Consider the following 13,354-nt stretch of genomic DNA (forward strand, 5'->3'; position numbering starts at 1 on the left):
TATAATGCTTTCGGTCTATAAGGTCGTAGTTAAATAAATATGCACATTTTTATACGAGTAGTTTTGATGTTTTCGCCTGAACAGGCAAGTTATACACCTACAAAAACGTCACAGTATAGGTCGTCTATTCCATATGGATATATGGATATCTGAAGTGACGCAATCGTTCGGCCAATGTGCCAATTCCATGGATATAAAATATTATCATCGGGCTCTTTCATTGTGGTCATTGGCAGAACACCAAATCAAAAGATTTTTTGTTTCCAATGACTTTAAGATACTAAGATAAGACTATTCTTGTATAGGTAGCGGACCCCATGTTCTCATGGGCCGTGGCAAAAAGCCAGCAGAACGCGAGGAAGATGATGATTTTATGATCCATATACCTACATTATTACTAAAATTATTACTCGCTTCTCAATAATCTCTAGGGCATATTTTAATATAATCATTCTTGTTCCAGAAAAAGTCCGTGAGTCCATACTGGAAATTGATATGCGGCACGTTTAACATAGCTATGTTCGTAGCCGCAAATATTGCTCCCTTGGTAAGTATTATCTTTGCTTCTATCTTGGCGCGGGTTCTGGAGACCGGAACAGGAATTTTCTTAATACTCGTAGGTTTAATTGTATAGCCTACCTGCTTAAAATAAATGAGTGTCATTGTTTACCTACCTAAAACGAACCATTTGTTAGATTTCACAACATGTATGTAGGAAATAAAGCACGTTAAAGCAAAGTACGTGACCGTTCCTATTGTGTGTTCCAGATAATCTGCGGAAACTACGAGGCCGCCATCGGCGACGACAGCCCGCGTCCGGACTCGGTCGTGCAAGGCGGCGCTCGGCGCTGCATACATCCCTCTTACTATTATCACGTAAAGCCTCTACTTTCACTAATGCTATTGTAAATTACGCTATGGATTGAACAATGCCTGCGCCTTCGCCTTTGTTTGCTGAGAATTTTAGAGTTATGTGTGAAATTTTTTGTTATCTTTTTCTGTTAAGCCTACAAAAACGTACTGTATCTAATATTTAAGTACCTATCTAAGCAAAAGAGAGTTTTGCGAGGGCTCTATTCTCGGCTAAGGGTCGGTTGCACCAAACTATTCGCATCTTTAAAGAGTTCGCTAAATTTTTATGTATGGAAAGTTTCATAGTAAAGCGCCGGGGCGCGCCGGCTGACGTTGATCAGTCTGTCAAATGTGGTTGGTGCAACTGGCCCTAAGTGTTACCTAGTTAACAGTAAGTTAATTGTTTCGCAGATAGGCGCAGGCGCCCTCTGCGGAGCTTTATGGGTGTCGCCGCTGTCGGGCGGGGCGCGCGCGCTGTTCCTGGTGGCGCTGGCGGCGGCGCACGCGGCGCCCGCGGCGCTGCAGCCCGCGCTACTGCACCGCCGCGCCAGCCTTGACCGCGACCCCTACACGTCCAGCTTCAACGCCTCGGCAGACTACAACGAGACCGCTTACGACGTCCTGTTAGTAACTACTCACTTTCTGCTTTCATAACTCTACAGGGTGTTACTGACCATGGGGCTTTAAATCCATACTGTATAACTAAAGTTAGTACCAAGAAAAGTCTGCAGCAATTTTGATAGCCCACGCAGTGCAACTGTTATATTAAACGTCAAACTTCTATGAAATTATGACTTATAAATAATACTTGCACTGCGTGGCCTATCAAAATCGCTGCAGACTTTTTTGAGTCTAACTTTAGATACCTACCAATATATATATATATATAATAGGTACATAGATAGGCTATTTCGCGATGTTTTGGAGTTGAACCATCGGTGAAATATCTAAGTTAAAATTTGGTACACACATTCTGGCAAACAGATTTATCAGTAGGTACAATAAAGGCACGAAAATATAAATTTATCTGAGAGATGTGAAATATCATTTTGCGCCTACATTTTTTTAAATAAACCCCGTTTTCAGGTATAATCTATATCTCATTGTTAAACTTCACATACATAAGAAGCCTTTAGGTCTATTAGAATTATCACGATGAGTATTTACTGTTTGTTGAAAGAAAAGTGCAGTCAGCGATGAAAGCTTGCAAATTGATACAAGCAATAAAAGTTCATTTGCCTGACTATGAACGCGAGTTATTCATGTTAAATATTTCAAAATGTGTGTGCGATCTTTAATTTTCGGTTTATATTAAGTTTATTATTTAATGTATAATACAATATAGGTATGTACCTACTCAGGTAGGTACTTATCGAAATATGTATGTACTTGTACTAGGTATTTATTATATAACAATATATTTTTTAGAGTTAGTTCTTTAATATTGAGTGACCTATTTACCCACTTAATTATCAATAATCTTACTTCTGCACATTCTCTACAGTATCAAAGTAGCTAAGCTCACCATGCAGTATATTGTTTACATTTTTTCTCATGCCAGAACACGAAAGATCTACAAATAAATAGCAATAAATCATCGCTTTAACTACACTAGTTGCGTGATTCATGATTCAGTTAGGCGCGTTGATGGAAAAAAGCATTCCTTAACGCGTTCCATTCGCCCACTTGGCGACATTGTTGGAATTATATCAAACGTTGCCTAGCACTAAGAACATTCCAAATCGACTATTTGCTTCGCTGTCGCTGTGTGTGTGTTGTAAAAATTACTCGATTTCGAGATCCCTAACAACAGTAACTATTAGGTAGGTGATGTAGGCATGTAGGTACAACTAGGTAGGTATGCGTATCTAATCAAAGATCAAAATTCTAGTTGTTCATCTGAGGCAAAGTTCTAGGCAAGCGTTGTGAATGTCCTGGCTATCTCTCTGACGCTGTGTACCTATATGAGTAGTTACGTAGAGGAGAGCGGGGTTAAACGTGCCGGGGGTAGGTTGTTCCGATGGGATTAGGAACTCAAGTAAACCATGGAGCGATTCGTATGGTGTTTGCGCGAAAACTCAGACCCCTATGCGGTTGCAGGAGCTATTTTCGTTGCTTCCATCATAGTAGAATATGTAGTAATTATGGAAAATAAATCAAAAACGAGAGCACAAGCACAACTAACCCCATGGATAATCACATTTTTGCATTGTATTTTTTTACTAACTGTTGATAGTACACAAAAAATAATCATACCTACTTATATTTCAACGAACTGTTAGCGTGTGTGAACTGAGATTAAAATATTTGACGTATAAGTTAGAATTTTAAGCAACGGAACAACCCGCCCCATAGCGGGATTAGTTGTTCCGTTCCGACCTATCTCATGAACAAAATCCGTTAAAAACTGTTTAACGATGCACAAAACTACTCAGAAACGCAGATAATCATTATTTAATATAGTGCAAGCCACATACCTTATTCACTTATTTCATAGATTAAATTTGTATTTTATGAAAATCGGCACGTCTAACCCCGCTCTCCCCTACATATAGAATACCTATGTCGACACCGGTATTTTATGTATCAATATAACAAACATTCATTGGTTATACGAGATGTATAAAGTTCAAGACTAAATCGTGCTTCAGATTAGTTAGATAGCTAATGTAGATGGCGCTGTACGGCTCTGTACATTATGCATTATGCGTTAAATCTGGTTGTAAGTAACAAGAAAAATTACGACACTGTGCAACGCCATCTTTTTCAGCTGTAAAACAGCGCAAGTGCGACGTTTTTACTAGATTGGACACATTTAAATATTATGTTTTTGCTAGTTCCGTGGTATGGCAACTGAGGTTTCGGGCATCCACTGGTGTCATCCAATTATTGAATGGAGAATACCTGTGAACAACCTATGAACAATACCGAAAGGCGTTTTGTTATTTGTGTCAGTCATCTAACTTTACAATAAATGCATGGCATCGCGTATAATGGAGAATATTACGCAAAACTCTGCGTAGAGGGCGTCACTAGCTCAATCACATGGCCTATCGTGAAACACGACAGTCGAAAGTTCGGTTTCTGCCTCTCTATCACTCTTGCCTATTCGATCGATAGGGAGGCAGAGGGGCTACCGCGAAAACCGGAATTCGCAAATTGCGGGGATTTTTCTCTGTCACTCTAATTACACCGTCGTTGGAGTAAAACAGAAAGATCCCCGCAATTTGCGAACTTCGATTTTCGCGGTTATAGCCCTGATCTCGATCGAATCGAATTTTTTGCGTTTCGCGGTAGGCCATCTGTAAACAAACTGCCTTAATTGCATCAATGTCATAGTGAAAACTTATCAAAAAAATAAGATTTAAGGCCTAGTACGAGTATGTATAAGTTACTCTATGGTTTAGTATGTGCACTAGTGCTGCACTCTGGCGGCAGAACATTGCAGTAATACTCCCTATGATATAATAATAAACGGTAATATTATATTTTCCAGGGCGCAAATCCACCTCGGCCGACATATCCTCATGCTGTTCTTCATAGTGATCGCGTTACTCATACTGAACAGATATGTGAGTAAAGATCCATATTTATGGTTCACAGTATACTGTTTATCTACTACACTAGTAGGTTATATAGTAGTAGGGTTGTCAAATACTATTGTGCCTAACTATTATCAAAAGTACCTGAAGTTTTAATTTTTAACAAGCAGAAACGTCTGCGAACGATGCTATTAAGCTTAGAATAAATTTAAAAGTGGAAAAATTACTGTCTTGGGTGAGACTTGAACTCACGGCCTCTGGATCGATACTCCAGCGCTCTGCCATCTGAACCATCAAGGCCCCATCCATAGCCAGCAAATCTTTCCACCATATTATAGGTCAAAGGGACCCTTAGCGACATCTACCGCAAGAGTGTTATACTTCTTAAACGGCTACCGGAGTTCCAAGTCATACCTACCTGAACCTGAAGTTTATTAGTATACAGGATGATCAATCCAAATGGGTCAGTATGGAGAAGTCCGAAATTATGAGAGATAGGAAAATCTGTTCTTAGGAACCATGGCGTCGATTTTAGATTTAATTAATAATGACATTCAAACTTTTTTTAAACTCTCATACATAACCGGGAATCGAACCTGGTCAATATTCTTTATGTAATTGCGTGTAGTATTTGTTTGTATAATTGACCCTGAAAGTATAGGGACTAACGGCTCAAATCGGGAAATACATTAGAGATTCACTAGATCGTGTTTTTTAATTTAATTTTTCGTACGTGTAAATAATTTTTTGCATAATTTATTACCAATTTTCAAAGTGCATTTTACACCAATCATTATTCAGTAGTTCAGTAGTGCCGTAGTTAGGGGCAACCCTATGCTGAGCTATTTATAGTGTTTGTTTGATTTCAGACGGAGTCGCTGGAGCGCGCGCGTCACTCGCGCGGCGAGCGCATGCGCGGCCAGGCCGAGCAAGCGGCCGACCTGCGCCGCAGGAACCAGGTACAGTATTTAGTGTATTTACCCCGTAATTATTAGTACCTATTACCTCCATATTCGAAAAAAAAATGACTAATAACATTTTGTTTCTTTCTAACAAACACAAAATATGTCAAACCAACGGATATCAGTCATATCCAATGAAGTAAATTTTTATATGTAGCTGTATATGTAACCGTAAAAACCCGTTTTTAGAGTTCCGTAGTCAATTGAGGAACAGTTAAAGTTTCGTCATGTCCGCCTGTCTGTCTGTCCGAGGCATTGTTCCGTGATCTTTAGTGCTAGAAAGCTGCAATTTGGCATGGATATGTATGTAAATCAATCAATCTGTAAAAGTCGTGAAATAAAATCTAAATAAAAATTAGAGTACCGAATGTACCGATACAGTCGGCGATAAAAGCTTGTACCACAAATGTCATTTTTGCCAAAAAAAATATTCAAACAGTGAAACAGCTAAAAAAATCTGGCTGTTATGCGTGTTAGTTCAGATTTTATATTTTTGTTCACACGCGCCCTGACCTATCTAACGTGAAATAAAAAATGGATGCATGTTTTTCATTTGAATATTCGGGCAGTCAGTTGATTTAAAGGCGAAGGTTGTCAGCCTACGGTCATGAATTATTAAAAAACAATAATCTTGCAAATTACTGTAAATATTATCTTAAGCAGGTAATATTATGTTACAAAATATATCATTTTTAAACCAGTAAACATCGAAATATAATGTATGGTTTTATATTTAAATATATTTTTCTCAAACATGCAGGGAAATGTTGTATTTTTTTTAAATATACATTTACATTATTTGCATATTGTATTATGAACAAAACAACGACAAAATGAACAACGACAGACTGGGAAAAAATTATATGAAATTCACCTCCGTCAATATCACATTGTGCAAAATTACCCACATAAAGAATAGGTACAAATTCAAATATAATGCTGTTTATACATTCAAAATGGGCTCATAAATCTATTTTAAAGTACTTAGCTATATATTATAATAAATGAATTGCCTGAATTCTAAATTTACTTCGACAATTAATAATAACATATCTGGGAGACCGAGCTCGAGCGAAAACTCAAAAATGCGCGTTTTCCCAGAGATAAGACCTAGCTAGATAGATTTATCGCCCCCGAAGACACCCATATAGCAAATCTCATCGAAATCGTTAAAGCCGTTTCCGAGATCCCCGAAATATATATATACATATAAATAAATAAACAAGAATTGCTCGTTTAAAAGTATTAGTAATAAATAAAAAATATTTGGGGACAATCTTACACAGATCGACCTAGCCCCAAACTAGGCATAGCTTGGTGACGATATACATACATACTTAGGTACATAGATAAATATATACTTAGATACATATCTTCCATAACTAAGGAATACGTGATAAGATGATATATTGTGATACTCGTATACACACAAATAAATGCCCTTACCGGGATTTGAACCCGGGATATACTCGTTCGTTTGCGTAGGCAGGGTCACTAACCGACTAGGCTAGGAGGCCGTTTTGTAATTATACAGTGTGGAAAGATAAGTCGGGCCCTGTAGGGAAACTACCTTAAATCCTTAAGCTGGCTCATTTTACTTAAAGGAGACATTCCTTTATTTTTTAAAAGAAACAAAACTGCATTCAAAGATTTTTTCTCTTTTTCTTCAATATTGCTTGTCTAAAAAAATCTTGAGTACTAAATATTAGATTTTATGCAGACTTTGTACGACAGACGAAGTGTAAGACCTAATGTTTCTTGGAGAAATGTTATCATTAACATTAACTGTATCGACTAGTAGAATAAAATTGCGAGTTTTAATTTTTTGGAATTTTTAGCCGGTTCGAGTCCCGGGCGAGGCAAGCGAGTTTTAGAAAATCTTTGAATGCAGTTTTGTTTCTTTTTAAAAATAAAGGAATGTCTCCTTTAAGTAAAATGACCCAGCTTAAGGATTTAAGGTGGTTTCCCTCCAGGGCCCGACTTATCTTTCCACACTGTATATGAATTAATAACAAACAGGCTTTGGTACACAACGTGCTGCCGCCGCACGTGGCGCGGCACTTCATGGGCGCGAGGCACCACCACCGAGACCTCTACAGCCAGAGCTACGCTGAAGTCGGCGTGCTTTTTGCTTCCATGCCCAATTTCTCAGGTAACTAAAGCATCTGTGGGACACTGACATATTTAAATATATTAAAACGCGTCAATTAAAATGTTCAAGTCGTAAGATGCTGACACAGATGCATGTGGCTCCAGATGAAGCTCCTTCTTAAGGATTAAATAAAAATGTGACCCGCGAATGTGACTCGTTTTAATATATTTAACTGCAACTCAATTTCAAAACATTCAACAATTTTAAACACATTTTGATTTAGACTTTTTCTTCTTGTCTTACCTGATTTTAAATAATTACTTTTTGTTTTCAGAGTTCTACTCGGAAGAGACCGTCAATAATCAGGGCTTGGAATGCTTAAGATTTCTGAATGAAGTCATATCTGATTTTGATTTGGTAACTATTACATATCTAATCTGTAATTTATAGGTATATAATCGAGCAAGCTATGTAATAAACTTTAGTATTGTTTACACTATGATACTGGTTACTTAGTAAATTATTACTTGATACTTAAATATATGTACGTGTAATAAATGTACAAATAAATGGCCGTACCACGATTCGAACCCTAGACCTCCCGCTTCGCAGGCAGGGTCACAACCGACTAGGCTAGAAGGCCGGTAAATGTAAATTAACTATCTTGTTCATATTTTATTTTTATTTTCAGCTGTTAGAGGATGCGAAATTCAGCAAAGACATCATTAAAATAAAAACAATCAGCTCCACATATATGGCAGCATCAGGCCTAAATCCCACTCGACAAATGCAGGTATGTATTATCTTCATCAAAATTCACTGCCAAGGGGCCTTAGGGGGCTACATCAGGGGTACGAAACTCCTGACTTCGGCCAAACTCGGCCTTCGTCACTCGAAAATCGATGGAAAACGGCGAAATGCTAATTTCTGAGATACCAGCGATAAAAATTTGGACTCTAGTGGTATTGATCACTCGATTTCAATTCTACTAGTAGAATTTAAATGCCTAGTAGTGGAGATATTAATTTATGAAATACACGAAAACGAGTGGTCGAAATTCAAAACTCGGCCCCCTGTTAGGGAGACCAAAGTGATAACTACATAACTTCCCACGCTATTAAAGGTTTGACGTAAGGCCAACATACAATTTTGTCCATTTAAATTAAGTCTCTGAATAAATTAATCAAGGGAATGCAATATTTAAAGCCCCCTCCAGACTATGCGCGTGACAGACAAATCGGACGTCGCAGACAGCGAAATCGACTCCACACTCGCGTTCGCGGCTTCGCCCGCGATTCACGCGCATAGTCTGGAGGGGGCTTTAGAAAAACGAGGAGTAAAATCACTTACTGGCTTATGCCGGCTACACACGTAACTATAAATCGTAGCGATTAAGCTATGCAGTCCGATTTGCGCAGTTTTATCTACCGTGTGTATGACAAATCGTTACGATAATCGACAATCGCTACGATTTATAGTTAACGTGTGTAGCCGGGGTTACGGACATTCCTTTGCGCTTTAAAAGGAATTGATTATGGTCGTGATCGTGACTATCTGTGTTATAACTAAGTATATCAGCGTATCATGAAATGTATGTTACGATGACGGGGATCAAGCTTCTATAACTGGGTGCGACTACTATGTCTGCACTTGTATCATTTATCTACCTACTTCTTTATGCATATGCATTATGCACTATGCTATTGCAGGAGCCGTTTTCGTTCCTTCCATTACAGTAGAATAGTAGTTATGGATCCCACTCTCCCCTACTAACTGGCCAAAACTTCTACCAAATCGAGACGAGTGGAAAAAGAGGGGGGAGGCGTTTGCCCAGCAGTGGGACACAGTGGGATTTTAAATAATAAATAACAGCTTGCTCCTATTAGTTGTTTTAACTTCCTGTTGGTGTGTAAGCACCAGAATTTCGTAAGAATACCTACATTGTGTTGCGAGGCTAACTATTTAATAATAAGTATTTCCAGTAGTGAATTTTCAAAATTACTTATAAAAAGGGCAACGCTCATGTAGCACCTGAGGGGCTGAGGGCCTAGCCAAGATGACAAATCGTATATATTCGACAAATGCCAAACCAAAAGTAAATAAGTTTTTGACAAAAATTTCATTTTTGGTACAAGCTTTTATCGCTGACTGTACTTTTCTTTCCACAGGCAACTAATGCCCATCGAGACAATTCTAAAAACCCCAAACACATTTAGGTTTCGTTGTTTTATCACATAGTTCCTATGGCCACCTCCGGTCTCCATCATCAGATCAGCTCCATGACACCATAATATTGCATTGTCATCCGACTTACGTATGTATGCAAAATTTCAGCTATTGGAAACCGGGAAGTGGATCAAATTTAACTTGCAAGATTTGATTACAGACAACGGTCAGGTGAAAGTAAATAAAAGCTTGTAAAAAGGATTGGTATTACAGATGGTACAAAAAGTCACGTGACTGTTTCCATATTATTCAAGTTTCGGTTGGCGTTTTCTATCAACCATTGTCATCTTGGCTAGGCACCCTGGAAAGCAAAATCAATGGAAGTAAACGGTAGCCGCTTGTTTTGTATTCTTGGGCGCGGTGAATATACAGGGTTTTTGTATTTATTTAGTCACCTACAATAATTTACGGGGTGAAAATATAGATCATATTGAGCAACTTTTGCTATACCAAAGACCAAACCCGAAATCGTGAAAAATGAATTGTCTGTTTCATACATTTTTGCTCTCTGGCCTTAACATTTTCTATCTATTTTATTTCGCGATTTCGGGGTTGGTCCCATAGTAAAAGTTGCTCAGTATGACCTATATATTCAGCCCGTAAATAAATGTAGGTGACTAAATAAACCGTATTTTAGTAGAATTTTAATAGACTGGGTGACTTTTTTATATAAGACGTTGAATAAATAGTTGATTCTCTAATCAGCCGTCAGACGGCACGCTGGTACGCTGGGCGCACCTGGCGTGCCTGGTGGAGTTCGCGCTGGAGCTGCAGCGCGTGCTGGCCGCCATCAACGAGCAATCCTTCAACCACTTCGTGCTGCGACTGGGCGTCAACCACGGACCCATTACTGCGGGCGTCATCGGCGCACGCAAGCCGCATTACGATATCTGGGGAAACACCGTCAACGTCGCATCGAGGATGGAGAGCACCGGCAAAGCTGGTTGCATACAGGTAAACCAACAAAAGGCGGATAGCAAAAAGCAAGTACTCTCTCTGTACCTAGGTGTCGAGGGCTGCACCATGGGCTCGTCTCAGCCCAGCCGCATGCCGCAAAACCTTCACATGCCGCAACAATCAATATTTTATCATGGATTTTGGGTAAGTAGGTATTAAAGCCTTTGAATCGTGTCAACCGCTACACCTTTAGGTATAATAGATTCGACGTATGGGGGCGAGTAAAGATTATACTGAACGTTTAATAAAATTTTATGAATTTGTCACATTTTTTGAGGTGTGTTCATACATAGGACCTACTGGAAATAGTACATACTTTCCCCGAAAATTAACGTGATCGATTGAGCCATTCATGACTTTCATGAGGGTTTTGCAAAAAAAAATCTTCATATTCAAAAGGTCCTGAGTACCGCTAAACACACTCTTTTGGCTTGTACGGCTTTCTTACATTGTATGAATGTACAGAACCCTCCGTTATAGGGTGGCCCGACACGTGCTTAGTCGGTTCTTTTACGAAAAAGTCTAGTCGGTTTTTCAAATGATTTATGATTTATTTCAGATCTAATGCATAAAAGCAATAAAAGAGACAGTAATAAAAACTAAATACTTACTCGCCGCTATTACTAAGTTATAATTAATGTGACGTCATGTTTTTATAGCAGTCTTCCTAAAACTCGGTTTCCTAGGATAGCGGTGCCGTTATTGTATAGCGGCTATCTCCATACAAAATACTACTCATCTATATTTAGCCGTATTATTTTGTATGGAGACAGCCGTATAGCGGCACCGCTGTCAGAGCTCATGAAACAAATGAGACTGCTAGTTTGAATATGATATTTATGTTGGTATATAACTAGTAATTAAATATTAAGTAAATCTAATTACAGTCTTTAAAAATCGAAACCTTGAGGTCATAATTTTTTAATCATATCAATATTTTATTTAATAAGTACATTGGATATCCACAAAGTTCATACAATTATAATAAAATATTTCGTATCCATTTAACTATAAATCCCGTTATAGAATTCGAAATGAATTCAATGTCCCTATTAAAATAAATATCTACAAGCATCCGTGCATTGATAACAATATTAATAAAAGTCAGGGTTATCCAATGCCACCTACAACAGAAGAGCTACATTGTTGTCACGGCAAGCGTAAAGCTATTATATTATACATTAATCACGCCTCTTTCAAAAGCATTAGTCATACAAGCAACGACACAATACCGCATTTATTAATTTAAATTTACTTACTCGTGGTTAGTCATTTATTGATTACAGCTTAAGCAATGTTGCAAAATTTTTAAGATTCCTCCATTACACTTTACACAGGGTGTGTCATGTCATCATGTGTACCCTGTATGCGACATAGGTTGAGAGCACTTCAAATATTGTAAAGAAATATGTATTTTTGTAAAAGTAAGTAGGTAGAGTCTGTGCGGAAAGGGAAGAGTCGTGAATGTATGGCGCCCAATACATTCCACGGCTCTTCTCTTTCCGAACAGACTCTAAACTAGTAGTATTAAATACATAGTAATGTTACATTCGTAGATTTTTTTAAAAACAATATTAAATTTTAAAATATCCTCTTTATAAAAAAACTGTTAGGGTATTGAAACCCTGCTCGAATGGGTGTAACGCGCGTCATTTACTGGCATCATTTTCGTGACCAAAATTAGTTCAGAATTTTATTGCTTCTATTAAGTGGATTATTTGCTTTTTACTGGTACCTTATTATGCCTACCATGTTAATGAACTACATTTTAATGGCGTTTCTTATGTCGTGGTTATTTTGCCCAAATTTCGAATGTCGCAAAACATTTAAGTTACTTAACTATTTTCTAGACTTGTAGCAAGACCGGCCGCCGGCCGTATGAAGCCTTGCTTATAGATTATGTGTCATAATAATGATAAATGAAATGTTGCCGACAGGTGACCGAAGAAACGTGCCATATACTTGAGACGTTCGGCTACTATTTTGAGCAGCGCGGCCTAGTCGCGGTCAAGGGCAAGGGTCAACTCATGACCTACTACCTGCAGGGCAGGCGAGACGCTTCCGCTGGACAAACTGACAATACTCACGTAAGTGTTACTTCATTTGCTCGTTGGGCCACAAGAGCAGTATGTTTACAAATTTTAGTAACAGTCTGTAACTTTGTATTAAGTTGAAAACTTTCAAGTTTTGCTACATGAAATAAACAACAGCAGTCATATAACGTTGAATTGTATATGTATAGCATATATTATCCCGGCGATAACACGATCGGTTAAAAATCGGCTAAGTACCATATAAGAAAGTACAGTGACAGTATGAAGGTTGTAAGCTCTTTTAGCTTCCTGGACTTTAGAAGAAGCTTGGACCTGTGGAGGAGCGGACTATTCAAGATACTGGTATAGCTGGATGAGCAAAGAAATAGAGTCGCTCTGAACAGTCTACCCGGACAGGCCAGCGTCCCACCCCGGCCTGTCTGCGCAGATCGCTCAGATCGCTCCTAACCTCCTGTAACTATGACAAGATGGGGACTGGGTATCGTGTGCAGCCTAAGCGGGTCGTAGGTACCTAACATTAGGTAAAACAAAAAAAATAAAAATCGAATTCTTTTCATTAGTTCTATGAAAGTAATATTCATTTAATTAGTTCTGTGAAACTAGAACCTATTATTTATTCTTAAATAGTTAATTAATATAACAAATGAGAAGTAAGCAAAATGTGTAGGT

General features: G+C 38.3%; 1 protein-coding gene across 1 annotated transcript in view; it reads left to right on the forward strand.

Annotated features, from left to right (window-relative positions):
* Positions 1-13,354, forward strand: part of LOC134663664 (adenylate cyclase type 8) — a 41,038-nt gene that overhangs the window by 20,598 nt on the left and 7,086 nt on the right. The window contains exons 11-20 of the mRNA XM_063520107.1: positions 464-547; positions 769-876; positions 1,264-1,475; positions 4,349-4,424; positions 5,264-5,353; positions 7,376-7,508; positions 7,783-7,865; positions 8,140-8,241; positions 10,380-10,628; positions 12,569-12,718. Of these exons, the coding sequence (XP_063376177.1) occupies positions 464-547; positions 769-876; positions 1,264-1,475; positions 4,349-4,424; positions 5,264-5,353; positions 7,376-7,508; positions 7,783-7,865; positions 8,140-8,241; positions 10,380-10,628; positions 12,569-12,718 (1,287 nt within the window). The remainder of the gene's footprint in view (positions 1-463; positions 548-768; positions 877-1,263; positions 1,476-4,348; positions 4,425-5,263; positions 5,354-7,375; positions 7,509-7,782; positions 7,866-8,139; positions 8,242-10,379; positions 10,629-12,568; positions 12,719-13,354) is intronic.

The sequence above is a fragment of the Cydia fagiglandana genome, chromosome 4 (assembly GCF_963556715.1).
Source record: "Cydia fagiglandana chromosome 4, ilCydFagi1.1, whole genome shotgun sequence".
Lineage (NCBI taxonomy): Eukaryota > Metazoa > Arthropoda > Insecta > Lepidoptera > Tortricidae > Cydia > Cydia fagiglandana.